General features: G+C 51.6%; 10 protein-coding genes across 10 annotated transcripts; 6 read left to right on the forward strand and 4 right to left on the reverse strand.

Moving 5' to 3' along the window:
• Positions 1-86: 86 nt before the first annotated feature.
• On the forward strand, positions 87-2122 carry COCVIDRAFT_41753 (hypothetical protein; the record flags this gene model as incomplete). Its single annotated transcript, XM_014696514.1, has 2 exons — positions 87-240; positions 300-2122. 2 exons carry the CDS (start codon positions 87-89, stop codon positions 2120-2122), a joined length of 1977 nt encoding a protein of 658 aa, XP_014552000.1.
• Positions 2123-3192: 1070 nt separating this feature from the next.
• Positions 3193-5213, reverse strand: COCVIDRAFT_111393 (hypothetical protein; the record flags this gene model as incomplete). Its single annotated transcript, XM_014696515.1, has 7 exons — positions 3193-3560; positions 3618-3845; positions 3899-4001; positions 4063-4570; positions 4621-4683; positions 4736-4958; positions 5009-5213. The coding sequence occupies 7 exons, from the start codon at positions 5211-5213 to the stop codon at positions 3193-3195; spliced, it is 1698 nt and encodes a 565-aa protein (XP_014552001.1).
• A 636-nt stretch (positions 5214-5849) lies between these two features.
• COCVIDRAFT_111421 (hypothetical protein) lies at positions 5850-6263 on the forward strand (the record flags this gene model as incomplete). Its single annotated transcript, XM_014696516.1, has 1 exon — positions 5850-6263. The coding sequence occupies one exon, from the start codon at positions 5850-5852 to the stop codon at positions 6261-6263; it is 414 nt and encodes a 137-aa protein (XP_014552002.1).
• Positions 6264-6359: 96 nt separating this feature from the next.
• On the forward strand, positions 6360-7277 carry COCVIDRAFT_30536 (hypothetical protein; the record flags this gene model as incomplete). The annotated part of the gene is made up of 3 exons (XM_014696517.1): positions 6360-6438; positions 6776-7126; positions 7183-7277. 3 exons carry the CDS (start codon positions 6360-6362, stop codon positions 7275-7277), a joined length of 525 nt encoding a protein of 174 aa, XP_014552003.1.
• A 544-nt stretch (positions 7278-7821) lies between these two features.
• Positions 7822-9082, reverse strand: COCVIDRAFT_41756 (hypothetical protein; the record flags this gene model as incomplete). The annotated part of the gene is made up of 3 exons (XM_014696518.1): positions 7822-8664; positions 8714-8782; positions 8837-9082. 3 exons carry the CDS (start codon positions 9080-9082, stop codon positions 7822-7824), a joined length of 1158 nt encoding a protein of 385 aa, XP_014552004.1.
• A 2614-nt stretch (positions 9083-11696) lies between these two features.
• On the forward strand, positions 11697-12250 carry COCVIDRAFT_111400 (hypothetical protein; the record flags this gene model as incomplete). Its single annotated transcript, XM_014696519.1, has 2 exons — positions 11697-11779; positions 12115-12250. Coding segments are annotated over 2 exons (219 nt in total), but the record flags the coding sequence as incomplete, so codon positions are not given.
• A 326-nt stretch (positions 12251-12576) lies between these two features.
• COCVIDRAFT_19826 (hypothetical protein) lies at positions 12577-13612 on the reverse strand (the record flags this gene model as incomplete). Its single annotated transcript, XM_014696507.1, has 2 exons — positions 12577-13263; positions 13370-13612. The coding sequence occupies 2 exons, from the start codon at positions 13610-13612 to the stop codon at positions 12577-12579; spliced, it is 930 nt and encodes a 309-aa protein (XP_014551993.1).
• A 533-nt stretch (positions 13613-14145) lies between these two features.
• COCVIDRAFT_30539 (hypothetical protein) lies at positions 14146-18395 on the reverse strand (the record flags this gene model as incomplete). The annotated part of the gene is made up of 4 exons (XM_014696520.1): positions 14146-14805; positions 14854-15602; positions 15654-18089; positions 18146-18395. 4 exons carry the CDS (start codon positions 18393-18395, stop codon positions 14146-14148), a joined length of 4095 nt encoding a protein of 1364 aa, XP_014552006.1.
• Positions 18396-18815: 420 nt separating this feature from the next.
• COCVIDRAFT_30540 (hypothetical protein) lies at positions 18816-19364 on the forward strand (the record flags this gene model as incomplete). The annotated part of the gene is made up of 1 exon (XM_014696521.1): positions 18816-19364. One exon carries the CDS (start codon positions 18816-18818, stop codon positions 19362-19364), a length of 549 nt encoding a protein of 182 aa, XP_014552007.1.
• Positions 19365-20445: 1081 nt separating this feature from the next.
• On the forward strand, positions 20446-22108 carry COCVIDRAFT_111412 (hypothetical protein; the record flags this gene model as incomplete). Its single annotated transcript, XM_014696522.1, has 3 exons — positions 20446-21354; positions 21400-21481; positions 21528-22108. 3 exons carry the CDS (start codon positions 20446-20448, stop codon positions 22106-22108), a joined length of 1572 nt encoding a protein of 523 aa, XP_014552008.1.
• Positions 22109-22739: the final 631 nt, after the last annotated feature.

Here is a 22739-nt window from a genome sequence, read left to right on the forward strand (position 1 = left end):
CAGGCAACAGCTATGCCATGACTCTCTGGCACATAAGTAATCGAATTCTTGTGATTTCGTTCATAGCTCCTAATCTGAATCTCTTTATGTCGCTACGATATCCGCCTGCGCAGCCGGAGAGCAGGCGATCTAGCGAAGAGCATATCCGCCAGGGAGGTTCCCGTTTTGGTAATACTCGCGCTAAAGGTAGAGCAAATGTCTTCCAGGGTAACCTTTGGTTCAACTTTTCCGGCCCCTCCAGTAAGTCGGCCTCTAACGCTACTAGCACCTCGCAGAAATTCCATGCTCACACCACGAAGGCTCTTCAGCGGCGACTCGACCCGATTTCGAGGGCCACTTTGCGCATGCTGCGTTCGAGCCCGTCAGAGCGTTCGTCCTACGAAGCAGCCTGCACGACCAGATACACATGCAACTCGCCCGCGTTGCTACAGACAACAGCACTAAGATGCTCGCGGTGTGGGGGCTAGGTGGTGCAGGCAAGACGCAACTGGTGCTAGACTACATGCACAAACATCGCGAAGAGTACGATGCGACGTTCTGGATCGAGGCCGGGCGTAAAGAGTCACTGGAGCGCGACTTTGTACGCCTGTACCAGACGCTGCTTGTGTTGCACACACCCGCTGGGGCATATTTGGAGACGACGATCAGTGTAGAGCATGCCGTGACTGGAGTGAAGAGCTGGTTCGCGCGTCAGCAAGGGCGATGGCTGATGGTGTTTGACGGCGCCGATACAATTGAGGACGCAGAGGTAGACGGCTACATCGATATCAGGCACTTTATCCCCAGTGCATCATCTCTTGATGTTATCATCACAACTCGTAGCAGCAGGGCGAGCGGTATATCGCGTCTGAAGGGGGTGCACGTGGGCGAGATGGAGGCAGGGCAGGCAGTTGAGCTGTTCCAGAAGTATGCATTCATACCACAACTTGATGCGACTGTTAGAGATGAGGTAATGCGTATTGTTAAGAAGCTTGGGTGTCTAGCACTGGCTGTCACGCTTGCTGCCACATACGTGGGATCGACGCCGCGGCTACAGAGCAACGTCAAGGCGTACCTACCTGAATACCAGCAGCGACGACAGGAGCTGCTTCAGCGTAGACCAGAGAGCCTGTTGCACCAGTACAACGCGAGTGTGCTGACGACGTGGGAGACGTCGTATGCTGCCGTTTCCAGCCAGTGTATTGAGGCTTCGGTTCTCATAACAATACTATCATTCCTAAGTTTCGACGACATATACCTTAAACTATTCTGTCCCGAGACTGAGCAGGGTGGTGTGAAAAAAACAGACGAGACTGGTGTAAGCTGGAAACGTCTGGTTTCGCCGAAGCAGCTAGTAACCAAGTACAAGATCGAAGATTGGTTTAAGGAGCTTGAGAAGTACTCACTCATACAGTGGAAAGATGAGCAGCAGGCCTATGTGATGCACAAGCTAGTGCATGCTTGGGGATACGAACGGCTTACGACAGAAGAGAAGGACAAGTACAGTCAGGCAGCATTTGGGCTTGTGATGGAGGCGATAGAGGGCTGTGGTTGTGCACCAGACAACAAGCTTCGTCTAATGCCGCATGTGATGGCCAATCTTGCCATTACGCTGAGAGAGCAAAGAAACGTCAACAAGAAAGCAGAGATGCAGAGGGTGGTGCTAGAGAAGTTGATGCGGATCTTAGGCGAAAATGACCCTCACACAATTTGGGCGATGAATAGCCTTGCCAACACACTTAAACAGCAAGGACAACTAGAAGAGGCAGCAAAGATGCAAAACAAGGTACTAGAAAAGCAGATGCAGAACTTAGGTGAAGATCATCATAACACAATCGGGGCGATGAATAACCTTGCCAATACGCTTAGAGAGCAAGGACACCTAGAAGCGGCGGCAAAGATGCAGGAGAAGGTGCTAGAGAGGCAGATGCAGGACTCGGGTGAAGCCCATCCTTGCACAATCAGAGCAAGGCATAATCTTGCTGCTACGTATAGCGATCAAGGATATCTAGAAAAAGCGGTGGAGATGCAGATAGGAGTGCAAGAAGAATGCAGGCAGATCTTTGGCGAAGACGATCCTGCTACTGTCAAGGCGACACGCAACCTCAACATCACCCTCAACCGGCAGAAATTAAGAAAATAACAGTCCCCTTAGCCAGATACAACAATACAACCCTCGTTGATTCTCCCTTGATATTCAGGTGAACCCTACAGTCTTAGTACGGCTTCGTCGAAAAAGAAAACGCGGAAATACTCAATAAATGACCTTTATTCTACGCTGCACATTATCATTTACTATGCCAAGATATTAACGACACAAAAGGCTCTTGCTAATAGCAAGCCTGTTAAACACAGCTAGTTACACTACCACCAAGTAGACAAAAAAACAAAACCTAGGTGTACTCCAGTTAAGCCACCACCTAATGCAATTTTGTTTTCTAGACGTACTCTCTTCACCCCACACAAACATCACCCTCAAAAAACCAGAAAAGCGCTACCGTAAACACCGCAGCCAACTACACAAAAAATCCACCCAATTCCCATTACCACGCAACCCATCATCCTTCATCCAACTGGGTGGGACTACACCAACAAACCGGCACGCAGTTCCCGCCCCCGAATAATCGGCCCGATTGCGCATCCCCCCTCCTCCCGCCGCAATAAGTATATGATTGGAGGAAGAATTCATGCAAAAAGCTAACAAGTGCACTTTTTTGGTCTGCTAACAAATGATTACTGTGTACCATATGCAAAGAAAGGGACGGGAAGTTGGGAAAACAACTGGACTTGAATGGGGATCCCGAAGAACGGAAGACAAGTATTTTGACTCGTAATGCTGGTAATGCTTTCTGTACCGTAGAGATCCTATTAGTAGTCAAGAAAAGCCACACAGTTTCAGCGAAATTCATGTGTATTTCTATTCTCATTATGGGAGTCCAAAGATATACTGATGGTCATGATGACGAATGTGTTACTTTATTACGTATACTGCCATGTCCCCGTTTTCCCAAGTCATATAGAGCAAGAAGAAGGTGGTGGTTCATGGCACTGTGATTAAAAGATTGATAGTTGGGAAAACCCCAGTATTTCCTAAACAGACATGATAATATATCCATTTCTCATGCCCACCCCAACCAAAAACATTGTTCGTTATCGTTGAGGATTTTCATTTCAGCGAGTGGGATAATAGTCCAATGTCCATCATACAAACATTTATACGGCTTCCTTCTCGGTGCTGACAATCTTTGTCTCGTGCTCGACACCCGAGGAGCCATCTCCAGACAGAGCAGTGAGACCGAGCTCGCGGTTGATTTCGGCCATGCGCTCCTGGTCCTTGAGTGCGGTTCCCTCGCTGCCGAAGATGGTGTCCATTTCTTCAAGGGTGAGACGCTTGGTCTCGGGGACGAGGAACCAGATGAAAGCTGCTCCAAGCGTGGTGACGAGACCGAACAGGATATAAGTTCCGTATGTGATGCTCTTGAGGAGATCGGGAGTGATTTGACCAATGATGAAGTTGTTCATCCAGTTGGACGAGCCACCGAGAGCGGTACCATATGGACGAGTGGACAGAGGCCAGATTTCTGCAGAAATGAATTAATTTTGGTGTGCAAAATGGCTTCAGGCGCAAGATGACTTACCGGCAATCAGAATCCATGCACAAGGACCCCAGGAGTATCCGAAATGAATGACAAACAGCCAGACCATGACGACTGCAGCCCATCCAGCAGCCCTATGATTTTCGAAATCGTTGATGTTCTTGGCGAGAATGACGGCGATGACGAAATGGGAGAAGGCCATGCCCAGAGCACCAACAGCCAGAACGGGCTTGCGACCAAGCTGATCAATGTACAAGACAGCGGGAATTGCTTTAATTTTGTTAGTACTGTGGTTTCTCTATCTGATTGAGAAGAAAACTTACTGGCAATGAACATGACGATTCCAACCACACCGGTAGCGAGGAGGGATGTAGTGTTGCCTACCAATCCAATCTGCTGGAAAATGACGGGAGCATAGTAGAGAACCTATTATCGAATGGAAATTAGCCAGAGTCGCACAGAAAAATCCTGTAGAATCAATACGTACAGCGTTGATACCAGTCCATTGCTGGAAGAACATGGTGACGGTGGCAACGACGACTCGCTTGAACATGGCCTTGGTCTTGAAAAGAGAGGCAATGGCCACAAACTGGAGCTTGAAGATGTTCAGGGTAGTCTGCTCCTGGAGGTGAGGGAAAGACTCGGCAACAGTGCGCTTCTCAAACAGAGACTGTGCCTTGATTTCGAGGAATTCAAGCTCAATGAGCTCGTGGTCAGTTGGCAGGTTGCGGAGAGAAGCGAGGTTGTTGCGGGCCTCCTCTTCACGGTCGTGGTGCATCAACCAACGTGGGGAGAAAGGCATCCAGATCATTCCGATGAGGAGAATGAACGCTGGGACGAGTTGGAGGCAGATAGGGACGAGCCATGCTGCGTTTGACTGGGTCTGGAGAGTGGTGCCACCGATGTAGTTTGTTCCGTAGTTGATCCAGAAACTGACCATAATACCGAATGTGATGGCAAGTTGCTGGAGCGCGACGAGAGCACCACGGACCTCGCTGTTCTGAGTAAGTATGCGGTTTATATGATTTACGCGAGATTTACTTACGGAGGCGCGCATTCACTGTTGTACATGGGAACAATGGTGGAGAGAGCACCGACACCCATACCGCTGTGATTTGTTAGTGCAAATATTCAAAGTTATGGAATTTACGCAGACGAACGTGATGAAACGACCAGCGAGAATTTCCTCGTGTCCGCCAGCGATGGCAGTAATCTGGATGACGACACCGATAATGAATACAACGGTGGAGATCAAGATGCCGTACTTTCGCGAGGCAGCCTCAGCGATGAATCCGGACATGATGGCACCGAACCAAGCACCAAGTTCCAAAATGGCAGTCAGCCATCCCTTCTTGGTAGCGTTGGCGGTATAACCATCGGTTTCTGTTGCGTGTCAGTGTGAGTGCATATATGACCGAGTGGTGACTACATACGCTTCTCAAACGAAGGCATTTGCAAGATGCCACTGAACATGCCCTGGTTGTATCCGTAAAGCACACCACCAAGACAGGCAAACATGGCAATCAGGAAGACCTTTCCATTCTTGACAAGAGCCGCTGGACCACTCTTGCCCATGAGGGCTTGACGCCTTTGCAGCGCGACATCAAAGCCGGCTGTAGGAGCACCTCCACCAGCCATAGCGATAGTTGGTATTGGAACTGCGGGTGGTGTTTGAGAGAGAGCGGAGGAGAGGATGGCTGAGATTACCCCAGGTTATCGGAAATCTTGCCAACATGCGGTGCAGGCGCCATCTTATGTAGGATGCGGAGAAGGTGGCCTGCCCACATCACATATCATCCAGCATCCCGGTGATAGGATCATTGCAGCATGGAGCATATTGATGCCACAATTATTCCCAGATCGGCGGGAGGCTATGACCGGTAGATGCTCTTTAGCCCTTTAAGCATACCAAGGCTAAACGCCTCTTCGGCTGCAGCTTCGCAAGCAGTCAGACGAGGGCAGCAAGGCCGACAATTGGACACTAGCAACAATGTAATCCTCCGCGGTCCCCGCAATGTCCGTCCACCTATGTCGGTGTCGTACGCTCGGATCAGCGCCAGTGCCTCTTCCAGACGCAAATTAGGCTAAATGGCAGCCAGCCCGAGCATCCTGAGCCGAGCAGAATAAGCTTTGAGGACGGCGTGCAACGGTCCTCATGGCAGATCCAATCCACGGGCCGCTTCCTGACAGGCGCGCGCCATGCGTTTCCAATCATGGCCTTGTTTAGTTATTCTCTGTTGTTGGAGGTGGAGGCGGGAGGCCGAACGCCTAACAATGGCTAAAAGGACATGTTCATGTGAGCAGGACCTAGACCCAACAATACTTGCCACTCGCAGCCATGCCACACAGCTATCGGGCCTCGGAGACGACCATGCGAATGTGCTTCTAGCCCTTTTGCTCATCTTGAATTCCGTGGAGCAATACGACCTGACCCATCCATCTCCTAGTGTCGTGAACGAGGCAAGGACATTTAAAATTGTGCCGGTGCACTTCCGAGTCAGCGGTACCGCGTTGGAAATTGCGGCAGAAGAAAAGGAAAATCCCAGGGAATGCTCCGCTTGCGCCAGAAATGAATTTAATATAGTTGATGCAGATGCAACGTGGGTGGGTGATGGAGAAACGGGGGCCCACGGGGAAAAAAAGTATGTCGACGGACCCTTGCGCGCCCCACGCGTTTCTCCTTCCTGACGCGTCGTACCTTCCACAACGTACACCAAGCCATTACCAGCACCCACCCACACCAACACCGAGTATCCACCCAAAGTACCGGCATCGTGAACAATCATGGCTGTTTCTATCTTTCAGAGGAAGAAGGACCTCGGATACCTTGTCTTTTTCGTCATACACCTGCCGGTCATGCTGGGTAAGTTCATGATTCATTTCATCTCTCTTCACATGGCCATGCCATCTCCTACCAGCATCACCCCGTGACACTAGTAGAAAAAGTAAATTCCTGTCATCTTACCATTTTCCGAATCAAATATCCGCGGACTACCCACTGCATGCTCTCTTCAGCCCTGTCGTCAACATGCTCGCATAAACCTCCTCACGTTGCACAACCGCAAAACAATTCCCAAGACAATGGCCACACACCCCTCCTCTCAACCCCCACTGTTCCGAGGAAATCATCCACAATCATCATCATTATGCACCTCCTTGCAAATCGTCCCCTGGCCACCACCCCGCTAACCCTAACCCAGCATTCGACCTGACAGGCTACTACCCCCTCTCCATCAAACCCACGTGGATGATCACTGTCCGCGAATGGTACGTCGCCACTTATGGTGACCGCTTCTTCTACGCCACCCCGACCTGGTTCTCCGTCGTCACTTTCCTCGAACTAATCTACCATCTCCCCGTCACCCTCTGGGCTATTCCCGCTTTGCTGCGCAATGACCCGCGTGTACCCTTAGTCCTGCTGGTTTTTGCGCTCGAAACGAGTATAACGACGCTGGTGTGCGTTTCCGAGATGCTGAGTTGGGAGGAGTTGACTCCGGCGCAGAGGGGGCTGCAGGGGTTGGGCGGTATGTATGGTGGGTACTTGGTTGCTGGTAAGTCTGAGGCGCGTGGCAGGGATGTTGGCGATGGTAATGCTAATGAGATGTAGGTATCTTTATGATGCTGGATTGCTATGCGAGGTTGGATCAGATGATTGCGAGACAGCATAAGGGGTTGGAGCCCGTGACTAAGAAGAAGCTGTGAGCTTAACAGTCACATATTGTGTCAAAGATACGTACGCATCGTATGAAGCATACGACAGGGTACTTACAGGCATACTTAAGCTCCAAGTTACTTATCTTGTCTTGCGGGAGATATTAGAATAATTCAGTACGGTGCTAGGAAATCACTGCAAGCGTCAAGCCTTGTGGATTGCAGGTAGGTAAAATTGCAACACCTAATATAGAAAAGAGGAGTACACATGTCAAATCAATATTCAAGAAAATAACGTCATTTCGATACATTTTTTTTTACAACCCGACATTGTCCCTACGCCGTGTTCCCACACAAGCATTCCAGAGAGCAAAATGCCATCTTCGACTCTGACGACCAAATACGAGAGAACCTCGCAACGTATAACCCAAACGCCATTTGAAACAACAAAAGATAGAGATAATAAAACCTAAACCAGAATCCAGAAAGGAAATTCGTAAAGAAGAAAGAAATACCTAGATCAGATCGTACCTAGCCCTCCGAGCCACTGTTTTTTTTTGTGTGTTAATATTCTTTTCCCATCTCCTCACCAACTTTAATAAAACACCCTACCCCCCTCGACCTCGCCCTCGCCCTCGCCCTCGCCCCTCGCCAACTGCACCAACCTCACCTTCTGCGCCTTCCCCTCAAACTCCTCCCCAAGCCGCATAACGCACGTAAACAGTACATTCCAGCCATGCACACCCGCCGCATAAAACGCTTCAAGAACCGCAGCTTCGCGGCTGCCACACTTGATCAGCTTATAAATATGGCGACCTTTATAATGCACTTCTTGCGGGAACGTGTGGTCAGCGTCAAAAGTGCTGATGACAAGGCAGTACACGAGGGGCATGGAGTCAGACTGTGCGAGACTGGTGCTTTGGTACTGGGAGCCGGTTGAGCTTGCGGCGTCGGTGCCGCGAGTGACGTCGTCGAGGAGCGTCGTCAGCGCAGCCGAGGCCCATACTTTAGGAAGTTCAAGACTTAGAGGCTTTGCGTGGGGCACGGCGAGGACTTTGTCTTGCGGGGTGGAAAAGGGCTCCGTGTCGACTTTGGGGGGCTTGGAGGAAGACGACTTGCTGGGCTTTTCGTACCAGATTCCCGTGTCGGCGTGCCGCAGGAGCCACTCGTATTCTTGGTAGTCGGCCGCGTAGGCTTGGTGGCGCATGAGGAAGACGTTGCGCCGGAAGGGTACGATGCGGACTATGTGGCTTGAGATGTCGTTTGTGGGGACGCCGAGGGAGCGGGCGGGGATGAATTGGTGGGCTGTGTTGACTTCCCATTCTGGGATGAAGGGGAGGTGGTCGAACGATGCTGGGGGTGGTGGTGGCGGCGGCGGCGGTGGAGGAGGAGGAGGTGGTGGTGGAGGTGGTGGAGGTGGTGGAGGCGGAGGGGGAGGCTTCAAGTGGTTAGAAATTGGAGATAGTAAAAGCAATATAAGAACATACTGATGGTTGAGAATATGGATTGAAAGAGGTATGGAAGGTCATAGGCTGCATGCTACTAGGTGGTGCCGACTAAAGAGTATTTAGCTAGGTTCCTATGATGCATCAACGATATATTTAACTTACAGGCGGAGGAGGAGGCGGTTGTATAGCCTGGTATTGAACTGGGCTTATACGTTTCCCACCACGTTCCGGTACTCTGCGGCTTTCTGATCGTCCCAAACCGTTTTTCTCGGTATCATTATGTTCTTTTGTGAGGGGAGGCTCTGGGTTTGGATCGGTACTGGCTAGCTCTTTGTTTGCTTTTTTCACCCAGTGGTCTACAAATTGCTCATCCCGCTTCACTTCTGAGCTATGCCACCCGCCTTTCATGCCTGAAGGATGCACCCTCATGGAGCTGTCTGTTGAAGCCGGACTCGGAGCTCTGCGAGGTGGCTCGCAATTCTCATGTCCACAGTTGTCGAAGCAGGTTGATCTGGCGGCGGGAGAACGAGGATCCCACGCAGGCTCTCGGCGAGGCTTTGCTTCGGGACCCTGCGGATCAGTCGGATTGCCCTTGATGATTGACGAAATTAAACTCATTGACGGACCACTCTCAATGAGAACTATGTCTTCATCCATGAAACCGAGAATGGATTCGACAACTCTTGGTTTGGAGAGTGGTGACGAGAAGAAAGGTGCAGACTGCTCGAGTTGGTATTTCAATGTTTGTAAGCAGGAAGTGGAGATTTGACACCGCAGAGGACGTGGCCTACAGTTCCCAATTAAATATTGGAAATTCGCATTACGGTTGGTCCTACGTAGGCCATCCCTCAACGAAGAATACAAGCCAGTGCGAAATAGGCTAGATAGCCCCAACTGTCCTATGACGACTACATTTCAAGATGCATACGGTGAGGGGAACTGACCCGGCGAGCTGGTAAGTCGGCTGAGCCCTATGTGTGCGAGTGCCTCCGAGGAATCCTGAGGACACGTCAGTAAGCCCCACGTATTCTGAAACAATGGTGACCTTCCTCTGGCATATGACCATACTCAGAAGCGTTTTACAAGGCGGTTCCTTCTGAGCAGTTTCCAAATCGGTGTTGAGATGGCCCATATCGTAGGCAGATCAATATTTTGAGGGCTCGCTGATCACTTCGCTATATTGGGGTAACCATAGATTTATTCCGGTCACACAAGAACTAAGAACGTCAAAACAAAGCTGCAGATTCGCTTCACTCTGCAGAACCTGGAATTTCTAGGTAGCATACGTGTTACTGCCAAGAACGAGCACTGACGTACAGGTTACTGAATAGAGAACTTATGCAGTGTAAAGTAACCCGGACTTATTAGATGCAGCATACCCGACATTCGGAGGACTGACAGGCTGCAAAGGAACCTCATATGTGAGAAAGTTGCCGAAGTGGGAATACGTTAATACCTGTAAGCCCCGAGTGAGAGTGTTGGCAGTATTTATATCTAGTAAGCGATGTTGTAGCACCACCCAGTTTCAAACAGGATATGGCTGTTTGATCCTACTGCGAAACGGGAAATCCTCGATCCCTGCAACAAACCGCGCTGTAATTTTGCCCGGTGAATTCATTGGACGGCTACAAGATCAAGGAAAAGAATACGATCGCCAGGTGTTATGCACAATGTGGCTCAGTCTAAGTTTCCACTAAGGCAAGCCAAAAAGTCTGGAGCTTTAGTTGCCAACACGGTGATTCATTAGCTGTTCATCTTCCCCACAAGTTCTGTGAGCTGTCGTGTCTGACGAAATAGTCCGGCCGGTATTCTTACCCACTGTGCAATTCCCGATAACTTGTAGCATTTTCCAAAAGTTGAAATTCACGCCCTTCAGAGGATCCGAAGGAGTCGGATGATAATGCAGAACGTAGCACACATCTGAGGTGTGAATTCTGCAGGTTGCATGCATCTGCAGTTGCTACACCGCCTTGTTGTGTCATCTCTGAAGATAAGCCGGTCGGCGGAGCGATGGCTAAGGAATAATAAAACATACGAATATAGAGAGTAGATGGGACTGAAAGGTAAAGAAACAACTAAAACATGGGACCCACTCACATACGTGGCTGATGATACATAGGTGTATGTACACTAAGTACACATGGTCATGCAAGGCACAGAAGCGCTACGTAAGCGAAATGAGGCGACGCCGGAAGATCAGTTCGATCCTTGCCCTATGTAGGCGGAAGACTGATCTTGGGGCAACCAAAGAAACATGGTGAGAGAACGCATGCCATGTTGAAACGAGATTGCCTTATCTACGCCCAGGGTGTGTGAAACTGAAGCAAACCTCAGCAGCTCAATCATGATTCGACAAGAATTGCAGACCATTCGCGAGGGATGTGGTAGGTGCAAGTTTCTTGCGTGAACCAAAATTGATCTACAACAGATGGTTACACGATCTACAGATAATGTCTCCGCAATGGTAATGCCCCGGGCCTTGTTCTAAGTGTAAAATGAAGCAATGGGAGTGTCAGCCAACCATAGTGTTTCCGGTGAACTACCATGGTGCAAAAAACGACCGGACGTTGCCTACCTCTTAGACAACCAACATGCCTACCAAACACCTATACAGCTCCAATACTGAATAGTCGAGTGCGAACTTAACCAAAGGTGCATTTAGCAGGTGACAAGACAGTACAACCACCACTACAACATGCACGTGCACGGATAAGGCTAGTGCGCCAAGCACTCCCGAGGCTTGAAGGCCGGCGTCATCGTAGCTCCCCAAGCTGCAAGCTCACATACGACTCCACACCGAAGCCATCAACGCCGTCGCCAGCTCGTTGTCGCACGCAGCCCTCCAACGACCTAAATCCATACCGTTTCGCGTCGATAACCCATCGCGTCACCTCCATACAAGGAACAGACAACCCACGCGCATCCCCAACCAAACACATCCAACAATGGCGAACGGGTATATACCACCCAACCCCGACCCATCCTATTCAAGCAAGAACAGGAAAAAACTAATACAAGCAGCTGGGCCCCCATCATCGGCCTCATCGTTGTCGTCATCTTCTGCGCCGCAGCCTGGGTTCTAGCGCCAAAGGGCGAAAACCAGACGTACGTTTACCGCACCATCCCCTCGTCCAAGACGGCCTCGACGCCATCCAAGCCCTGTCTGCGCACCAAAGTCTCGTCGCAGAATCTCGGTGCTGCTGCTGCCGTCGACGACCAAGACGATAATGAGAGGAAGCTGCGCGGCGGCACACCGGGGACGAAGCGCGTACACTTTGCATATGATGGCGAGACGTGCGCCACGTATACTGCTGCTTCTGAGAAGATGACTTGAGAGCGAGAAAGCTAGTTACAGCAAACAGGAGCATCGGTGGCGGGGCCGCGGGCGGAAGGCAAGATGGGGAGAAAAGGATACCTTTGGCTAACTTGGCTGCGAACAGGGTTTGGCGATCTACTCTTGTGCTTTCTGCCGCTGCCATGTACATCATGTGGGCTATTACTTTCCTTGCACAGCTTCATCCACTCATTTCGCCCGTACGAAACGACCTGCGACCAGAGTTGAACGGGGGACGCTAAACGGTAATATGTGTGCACGATCACACGTATGAGGGAGTACCGTGGCTCAAGATAAGCTGGAGCGGGCAATCAGGAGTATCAGCGTATGCTGAGAGGCTGCGTTGTACAAGAACGAGCTTTATGCTGAGGAATGGTGCCGAAAGGAGCTCGACATACACGGTTGATGCTGAACATGTGGAATCTCGCGCGCATTTGCACATTTGGTTTGGCGCATTACGGAATACTTCTTCTTTTTTTGCTTTTCGGCGTGTACGAATATCAAATGGGGTATCATATCATTGCTTGAACATCACCGACACATGCATTTCCGGCTCGTGCCCTTTATGTCAAGACGAACTAATCGCATTGCTTGCCCAACCCCAGAGCGTGCTAGCTACCGTCCATTCACTCAAATATCCTTCCCACCCTGTCCCTAGCCCAGCTGCCCGCAGTATCGACCATCCCACAAGCATTCTCATTCCCGCCCCAACACCCACCAGGATCCCCGCTCTAAAATACCCACAATCCATCAAGATCTCCAGCGCTGCAATATTATTCACAATAACCGCGCAACTCACCGCCGTCGCCGAACTCGGCAAATCGTATTCCCAGACAATAAGTAGTATAGGAAAAAGCTTCGTACAAGACGACACGAGCAGCGCCGTCGACAGCGGCGTCGGATTCGGAAAATACGCAATACACCTCTGCCATAGCCTCCTCAGCACACCCGGCAAGCCGGCAGGATTATACGCGCAAAGCAGACGAATCGGCAAGTGAAACGCCAGCGTCGACAGCGTGACGAGGCCCAGAAAAAACAGATACTGGAGACCCAGCGGATACGCCTGGAGCACCATCGCATTCGTAACACCGCTATGCAGGGACCCCAGCGCCGACGCGTTCGGGGGTGCTGTAAAAGGGGATAAGAGGGGCGAATCAGCAGGCAGCGGAATCTTCTCGATGCGCGCCCATGTGAGGTAGACGTCGAAGAGGAGGAGCAGGATGCCTAGTCGAAGGATGGAACGCTGGTTGCCACCCTCTATATTAGCATACAACTCCATTATCAACGTTTACTACTTCCCTCAAGATCGTATATATGTACGCATGGACACGAAGGAATATCAGGGATAGGGAAGAACTAACGTCGAACCTATCATCACCCCTCTCCAACCGATTAAATAGTAAATGCCGGTACACCTCAGCTTTGATGAGCACGAGGTCAATGAATAAGACGACGAAGTCGTGTTCGACGTATTTGTCGGCGAATTTCTTGCAGTGCGGGCATTGTGTTAGGCGGACGCCTTTTCCGAGGGCTCGGTCGTCGGCTTTGGAGTAGGTCGTGTAGAGCGTGCGGACGGGGGTGCGGCAGGAGATGCAGATGGGCATTGTTTTCGACGGTGTTTGCGGCGAGGTGGGGTTGAGTTTTGATTATGCTTGAGAGAAAGGGGAGGTTGGGTTCACATTGTGTGTGGGCGAGGTTAGAGCTGAGGAGAGCTGCTGTAACGAGTGTTGTTGTTGTTGGGGATTGTGGAGTACGGTAATGATGTTTGGGGAAAGTGGCTTTGGCGGGGATTAGGGTGGAGCGAGCTACTTATGTCCGATGCGCTCTTACATTCTCATCACTAGCATTCACGACTTCAAACCACTGTTACCATCCAATTATGAGATTTTTGATTCAGACAAAAATGAGTTAGCTTGGATTGTGATTCTGCCGACCTCTTCTTTATGTCCTGAGAAAAATCTGGCTATAACCACACTCATGCTTTTGACGCCAGTATCCCCCTCCCTATACTGATGATACACCTATTCAACGCCTCGCGCTGCAAGAATGGTAACGCACAAAAAACCCCAAATATACAATCATCGTTCCCGTATATGTTTGCAACCTTCCAACTGCATTTCCTCCGCCATATAGACATTTAGCGAGCAGCTTCCTCGACAACAGCGTTGATATCGCGCGCCCTCTGAATCCATGACTGATCATCCATATCTCGTCCGAGAACATCGCTGCCCAGGATGATGCGCATAACATCAGCCAATCCAATTGCGTTCTCAGGTCCACCGAAAAGCGCGCCTGTTCGCCGGCTGACGGTGGCCCACTGCTCGACGAGGTAAATGATCCACTTAACGAGCAGCTTGCGGTTGCGGCCTGCGAAGGGGGGTTCTTGCGCATACCACAGTGCCTCGAGCGTAGCGACCAGACTTTCGAACGGCGCGTTCAACTTGAGGAAAACGTCAATCGGCCACGTAAGGTTAGCATTCAGCGCCAAGTTCTGAGCGTTGGGCGCGTTGGCGTCATGGACATAAAACTCCAAGTCATACTGCAGGACTAGCTGCAAAACAATATTCACAGGGAACACGTTGTCGTTGAGGTTGGTGCGGTGGCCAAGATCCTGGACTTTCAGTGAGACAATCTCCCAAGGCGCGGCCTGACGGTCGGCAACAGCGTTCCGGTGGGTTTGGTCAATCAGGTTGGTCCACGTTGAGCGAATATCCGGTACGCTACGGTAATCGGCAGCATGGTAAATGAGGAGGCAGATATCGTAGTAACCTGCTTGGTCGGCGTAATCATGGTAGAGCTAGGATATATCAGTAAACTCATCTTTCATATACCAAAAGAAACTCACCTCATCAAGAGGATGGATTTGGCCATTGAGATGCTCAATGACGTCTTCCCTCCGCTTCCCGACAAGTCGCTCGTCGCCCTTGATACGCTGCAGCACATCGTCTTGGATGTTGGCAATATCAAGATGATCGCTAATGTTTCGCAGCAATTCTTGCCTGGTCTGGCGGTTGCGTACTCCTGTTTCTGAAAACCCAGTCATACGCGTCGATGCATTCGCCTTGGCTCGGGACAGGTATTCTATTCTCTTTTCTAGTGTCAGAGGTAGAGTGCTCTTCGCAAGCTGGAATTGTGTCTCCGCCGCACTGAGGTAGTCATTGTAATGAGCGTAGTAGCGCCACAGCAGATCCGCGTGAGCTAGGTTCGTGTCAGAGCTCTGGCGCAGATAGTCGACTACGAACGGAGAGTTGATCTCCAGCAATCGCTCAGCCCATCCATTTTGCATGTACCAGTCGTACAGATAGTTTTGGAAGACTTCGTCATCTGAGTTGTTGATCTGCTCGTACGCTTCGTGTTTGCGACGAGTGACCTGGGAAATAACACCATCGGGCACAGGCCCTTGGGTGTTGAAAGCATGATCGACAGCCTCGATCACATTGCAAACGAGCGTGTAACAAGAAGCGCGCTGTTCATAAAAGTGACGTCGTGGGTCGCTCGCATCGCCGACGTGATCACGGGAGTCACGTACCCAAGACAAGGCCTTGTTACCTCGGTCCCACTCTTGAGCAACCTTGAGGGCTAGTCTGATGGCACCTAAGTTGTGTGTTAGAGCAAGTCAAAAATGTACAGATCTACTCAACTTACCAGCATAGAACTCGAGCTGGATATACTGATCAACAGTGGCGGCCAAGTTCTCGTAGCTCAGGCTCTTTGCCACTTGTTCGAACAATCTCAAGCTGTCATTGAGCAACATACGTCCACGCTCAGCATTTGCACCCATGTCAGCAGCCTTCTTCAAGCTCTCCTGAGCCTTGAAGATGACCACGTCATCTGAACTACAGAAGCTGCCACACTTCCTTCGTAGGGCCTCAGCAACTGACTCAACATTTGAACCCTTAGCAATGTTGCGGTTAACAATAGCCTTGACCAACTCCCTGGCAATTTCCCTACCCTCTTTGATGGAGAAGAGACCCTGGAAAGTGAGTTGACGAACTCTTGTTTGGAGTTGGGGATCTGCTAGCAGGACCAGAATATCCTCCAAACGCTCCTCGAAGAGCACAAGAACAAAAGAGATGCCCTCGACAATGTTGTTAACCATTTGCAACAGGCTAGTGAGCGCTCTGTTCTCGCCTTGGAGCTCGACCTCTTCTTGTCGTGATGTTGCACGTCCCAAAGCCTCTGGGCCAGCCAATCCTTCGATGAATGACTTGTTCGATTCCAAGAATTCCTGAAGTTGGGCCAAACAACGCTGTACCTCCTGCAACTTGGTGATCTTGTGAGTCGAGGTAAGAGCCGGTCCAGTTGGGGTGGCGGTCTCTGTGATGATGGGAGTATTCCAGATCGATCGAACAATGCGAGCAACGTACATGGCAATACCATCGTGACGTGGTGACGCGCGGACGTTCTCTACGCTCAAGCCTTCTACAGTCGCACTCTCGGTGAGATGCGCCTTGCCGCCAAACTCAATGAACACTCTACGAGCAAAATCAAGCACTTCGGGATCAGTGACTTTGGCGATTCTTGAATCCGGTCCAACATCTGAACCTTGACCACAAGCAACAGCCAAAGCTGTGGCTGAAGTTTCGGCCAGACCATATTGCTTTGCCAGCTTACGAATATCGGCTTCGGCGCCCTCGGGACCTCCGCTCTTGACAATCGAAGCAAAAATGTCCACCAGTCTTCTGCGTCGAACAGTTTCGATACCGTTCGATGTGATGATAGCATATTCGCACAGCGGCTTGTCAAACTGGGTAGCGAGCTCGTTGCCAAAGCCTAGAGGTTCGTTCCTTGCCGAGAATGGTTCGGACACCAGGCCGATATCCTGCACTCTTCCTACGAGTTCGGTAAACAGGCCAGTTTCGGTGTATCGCGGAGGTTCTGAGCTTTCCCTTTGACCTAGTAGTCCGGAGTGGGGCGCGGAAACAAACATGTGATGGTTCGGGTCATTTGGCGACCTAAGGACGAAAGAGAAGAAGGCACCAGGGGGGTATCTAATTCCAAGTTTAGTTTCTCTCAGCCATCTTGATTCAAAACCGACTGCTGTGCCTCCTTGGTATGGCTGTACTTGGGTGGAATTGCTCTGGGCCGAGGGCTGACCGTCGTTTGGCGGGAATCGAATGTGCCGTAATTGCATACTGCTTGGCGCGCTTATGTTGTTTGCGCTCCATTGTCCTCCAGACGTTGTGCTCAGATACAATCTGCAGCCTGACGATGTGATTGCCATTAGAGAGAGATTGTCCGCCTCTGTGCTAGAAATGGGACTCAAACTGACAATCTGCATCTTGTCCAGCACGCCTGTCGGTCGTACAATGTGCCCACACATGGTCTCAATCTGTGTGCGTGTTCGAGTCAATGCGCTCTCCAAAACATTTGGCGCGCGCATATAGTAGACCTTGATGGTTCCGTTGGTGGAGAGCGTGTAGAGAACGTTCCGGGTGTCATCAATGGCCATTTGCTGGATACCAGCTTGTCGCGTCGTCCCATAGAATGGCAGTGCCGGTAGGCCGATAGAAGTGGTAACATGGTTGGTCTTGCTGCATTTGCTGGAGAACCACTTGTCCTCTTGTTGGTAGTTGAGCTCGTATACGTCCTCTGTTTGTCCATCACCAAAGAAGATGCGCCCTGTCGTATCTGAACCAGCGATTGCAGTCACATTGATCTTCCTGACTGATGTAGACAATCCTGTCCGGTACATTGTGATGCCGTGCACTCCCTCGGACCCCCGTTGACACTCTACAGCAATCAGAAAAATGTCCGACACGGTTGCGACGACAAGGAGGTATTCGATGGAGGGCACGAAGACACCGGCACGCGGCTTGACCAGCTTCACACAGGTAATGTTGCTGGGTTGCTCTTCAAAACCAACGAGCTCGGGGTTCGGGTGCGTGTAGTCCCAAAGATAGACCTGGTTATCAACTACAACCCAGGCGTGGTTGATCTCAGCGAACAGGCCCATGCTCGTCGACATTTGCGTGTGGTCCACCTGCTCGAAGACGGCCTCGGGGAGCTTATACGACCGCAGTTTTTGAAAGGGCGCCCATGCCGGACCACTCGGTATCTCATATTCACCAGAGATGCCCTCTGGACCATTTCATTAGCATCTCGACTAGCCTGTTCTGCTGCTGCCAGCTACTCACGTCCAATGTATGCCTCGAGGGCTGGAAATCTGTTGTCTCTATCCAGCATGCTGTTTATAGTCCGCGATGCGCGATCGATGGGACTCTCTGCTGGGGGTGCAGGCAGCACTTGCTGTTGCTGCTGTTGCTGCGACTGTGGTTGCGACATGGAGCCTCTCCGTGCAAAGCCAGGTCGGTTTGGAGCCGGCGTGTTGACAAAAGCGCCGGGAGTAGGTCGCTGCGGCGTCGCGGGCGCCATTTGAAAAGCCATGATGGGCAGTGTTTGTGTCGTGTTAGAAGGCTGCGCTGCGCTGGTCGCGGCTCGTGGAAGGGCGAGCTTCAGGTGGAGGTTGGGGGAACGCGCCGGGGATACGACGTGCACATTAGCTGCGCGCTATTACTGAGGGGACTAAAATGACAAGGAGACGCGCAAAGAAGAAGATTAAGCAAGAGGATTGGAGCGGTTCGCGACGCTGGGTCTCGGGTACAAGCTGCAAAAGTGACGAGCGACAACAAAAGGTTGTGCTTGGCAAAAGACCAGGATCAGTAGTCGGACTAGCTGGGTCGCTCGCGTCTGAGCGCGTTTTTTGTCCCCCCAAACTTTTTTGGTCCCCATCGCCCATTGCATTGTCCAACCAACGACGCTGTTTGATACAGTCACTGGCCTTGTTCAAAACTACATCCACCGGCCATGTCACTCTTCCGTGCTACACTGCTGCAGAGGCAGCTTTTTGCTCCTGCTCGCATTACATGCATCCGCTATGCGTCTACTTCGGCGCCGGAAAACATTGTACTCCCTCGCCTACAGACGGACCTCAAAATCGCCATGCGGTCCAAGAACAAGCCTGCGTTGAACACGATCCGTGGACTGCAGGCCGAAATCATCAATGCCTCTAAGACGGCCAAACCCATCACCACTGACGGTGCCCTTTACTCGTTGATCCAGAAGCAGATCAAGGCTAGCTCGGCATCCATTGAAGAATTCCGAAATGCCAAACGGGAAGATCTGGTGGAAAAGGAGCAGCAAAACTTGGATATCCTCAAGGCGTATGCTGACGAGATTCCCACTGTCAGTGAGAGCGAGGTTGACTCGCTGGTGATGAGCGTGGTGGAGGGACTGGAGGAGGGCAAGAGGAACTTTGGCAGTGTCATGGGCAAGGTCATGGGAGCAGTCAAGGGCCGGCCGCTTGATGTCGAGTATGTGACGAAGAAGATACAGGAGGCTGTGGGGGCAAAATGAGTCAGGTGACGAAGCTATTACGAACAAAACGGCCGGACGACTTGTACGAGTACTGTATGTGTATGAAACGACATAGATTGCAGACACGGCTCTTCATGGTGAAATGGGGCAGGTCAAGACTCGGCTGGGTTTCCATATGCTGAGGATGTGTCTTGGACAGCAATGTCTGTCCGAATGCTGCATGTATTGATGCCCATGGGAGTTGGGTTCGGTAGTATCCGCGTGTGAGCTGTGGGGACGGGGCAGTGGCGACAGACAGTTCTGACAGACGGTTGTTCCCTATGCAGCCGACGCCGTGGGCCGACGATAGATATTCCCTTGGGGTTGTGGCTGAGAAGGGGCTAGTAGTGAGTAGGCGGATGACTGCGCCGCGGCCCACGTGCATGGCCGGCCAATCTTCCAAGGTTGGTGGTCAGCATGACGTCACTGGCAGCCAACAACCTCGTTGCTCATCCGGCCAACATGGCTGCCATCCAATGCTGAGCGTATTCACGGCCTGCCTGTAAGGATAGCCTGGGCACAACCCATGCTTCTGGAGTGAAAGGGCGCGGTTCCTGTCTCTGTTTGACCTCATGATGCGGCAGCCAATGCAGCCATGCCCGCAGCACAGCCGACATGCCCAACGATAGCGCCCAAGTCTTGTGCAGCTCCCATGAAACTGCACGACGAGTAACGCAGTGACAAATGAGAGACTAAAAAGCCTCCAGGGGACATGGCATCCACCCATGGCACGGTCCAGCGACCAGGCCAGAACGCGACAGAAAGGCCTCCATGTGCGGGCGCCGATGACGAAGCCTGTCGCGAATCCTGCATCCATAGCCGGCCGCACCCACACCCTCCCTCACCTTCACCCTCCAGACTGTCTGGGACCTAACTCCTTTATAATCCTGCCAATCCACTTCTCCCTCCCCTTCTCATCCTTTGTGTCGCTGACTTGGCTCTCGAGTACACACTCTCGTTACGTGTAGCCAGCCCTTGACCTGGGACACACAAATACATCTAAAGCCGATAGCCCCGCACCACTCCCTCTCACACAACGTCATCGCCCGCAGACCAACAAGCCACGCAATTCCCCTTAACCATGTCTGTCTATCGCTCCTCGACCGGCAACTTGGATCGCTTTGAGGAGCCCCCTCGTGGTGGTGAAAGATGGGACCGCGACAGATTTGAGCGTATGCGACGAGGCGGCGGCGGTGGTGGCGGCAGTGTTCGTGGTCGCCCTGATGATTACGAACACTACCGCTACCAAGAGCACGACCGCTACCCCGGAGGGCATCGCGATGTCGACATCCATGAAGATCGCGCCCGTCGTGGCCCGGCTGTCATAGAAAGAGAGCGTTTCCACGAAGACGAACGCTACGACCGCCCTCCGCCGCGTCGTGCCCCGGCCGACTTGTTCCATGAGCCCACGCCGTCCGAAATCGCCAACCAGGCTCTCGCGCCCTACCGCCGCAGGTCGGTTATCGACAGGGACATCGACATTGATATTGACATCAACGAACGACGCCATGTTGCCCGCCCTCCTAAGCCCTCCCGCCCGCAGTATATCCGTCGTCAATCGTCCCTAGACACTTTCGACCGCAAACCCATGCCTCGATATGGCGATGTCGAGAGAATCGAGAGATATGAGACCCATGAATACCGCCCACCAGCCAACGTTCCCATCCCACTTCCTATCCGGGAGCGTCGCAGGTCACCTCCTCGCCGCTTTCATGATGAGGACGATTTCGAGGAAATCAGGTTCGACGACCGCAGCTCAAGGGGCCGGGAGCGGGAGGATTACCGCGAAGTCGAGGTTCACCGTGAGAAGAGCAGAGTGCGACGAAGCAAGAGCACTGCCGCAAGATCGACACGCAGCTCTTCAATTTCCAGCTTTGAAGAAATCCAGCCTTCCAGAGCAACCTGGGGCAAGAAGGGCAAGACAAGACTCCCTAAGCGTCTGGTGAAGAAGCAAGCCGTTATCGATCTCGGATACCCGTATGAAGAAGAGGTATGTCACTCATTACTATGTTTGGGCTGTTGCTGACTGTCATAGGACGATTTTATCATCGTCACCCGGGCGCTCGAGAAAGAGCACATTGACGAAATCATTAAGACTAGTGAATCTTACAAAGAAGGTGCGTATCTCACGCCCAACTCAAGACCTTTTCTGACAGTCTGCAGAGAAAATCACATATGTGTACGAGGAGAACGTGGAAGAACATCCACCACCACCAGCATCTGTTGCGCCGCCAGCATCAGTCGCACCATCGGTTGCACGGCCAGCGTCCGTTGCTCCGCCCCCACCACCACCTGTGGTTGAGGTGCCTCCTCCACCCCCGTCTGTACACGCACCGCCTCCACCTCCTCAAGTCGTGTATGCCCAACCTCCCCCACAAGTCATCTACGCCCAGCCGCCCCCATCTCACCATGCTCCAACTGTCTACGCACCATCAGAGCGTGCTCCATCTCCATCAGTCCACGAGCACGAGCGTTACGTAGAGATCGACCGCTCAGCTTCTATCCATGGCCCAGCCACTGCCTTCCTCCCCGAAGGCCGCCAAATCGTCCGCCGCGACGATCGCCGAACCGAGCGCGAGATTCGCGAAGAAATCCGCTCGCTCGAGGAAGAACGCCGTATGCTCAAGTATGAGCGCGAAGGCGACCGCGAGTACGAATTCGTTGAGCGCGCTCCCAAGAGGGAAGTCATGCGTGTTGACAGAGACCGAAAGGGTAGGTTAGCCCTTGTTCGCTCGGCCCATTAAAGAACCACTTCGTTGATATGTATTTTTCCACGGTTATAGTTGTCATCAGAAAGGATCGGCCCAACCCTAAGATCGTGGCCCTGGCTATGGGCGCACTTTCCTGAGCTGCGTAGTTCGACACTCGCTTTCTCCCACTAACCCTGGAGTTGGAGACACGACTTTTTAATGATATACCCAACGAACTCGGACGACCCTTTTGGAACTTTCTGGAGTAATCATGGGCTACAATTTTTTTATTTACGGCTAGATGTTGAGAGATTCTCTTCCTTTTTCCTTTGTATATACCACGGGGTTTCTTTTTTCCTTTTCTTACTCGGTTGATCCGAATGGCGTACACGATAAAGGTAATGCTCATAACGGGTGTCTACGACACGTCCAGAGATGAGCAAAGACGAAATTTGTGTACGATTAAAGAGAACTTTTAACGAATATCACGAATGTCGACGATTAATTATAACGTTTTTTTACATGATTGGCCTGCTAGATGCATCGTTCTATGAGAGTCAAGCGAATGGCACTAATGAAGTAAGGTGTGAGATGCACATGCCATTTTGTACATTACTAAAGCACCAAGTGAAGATAACCCTTTATCTATCCTGCCCATTTTGCAAAAGAAGCACAAACTGCCTCT

Source organism: Bipolaris victoriae (genome assembly GCF_000527765.1).
Source record: "Bipolaris victoriae FI3 unplaced genomic scaffold scaffold_120, whole genome shotgun sequence".
NCBI classification, from domain to species: domain Eukaryota; kingdom Fungi; phylum Ascomycota; class Dothideomycetes; order Pleosporales; family Pleosporaceae; genus Bipolaris; species Bipolaris victoriae.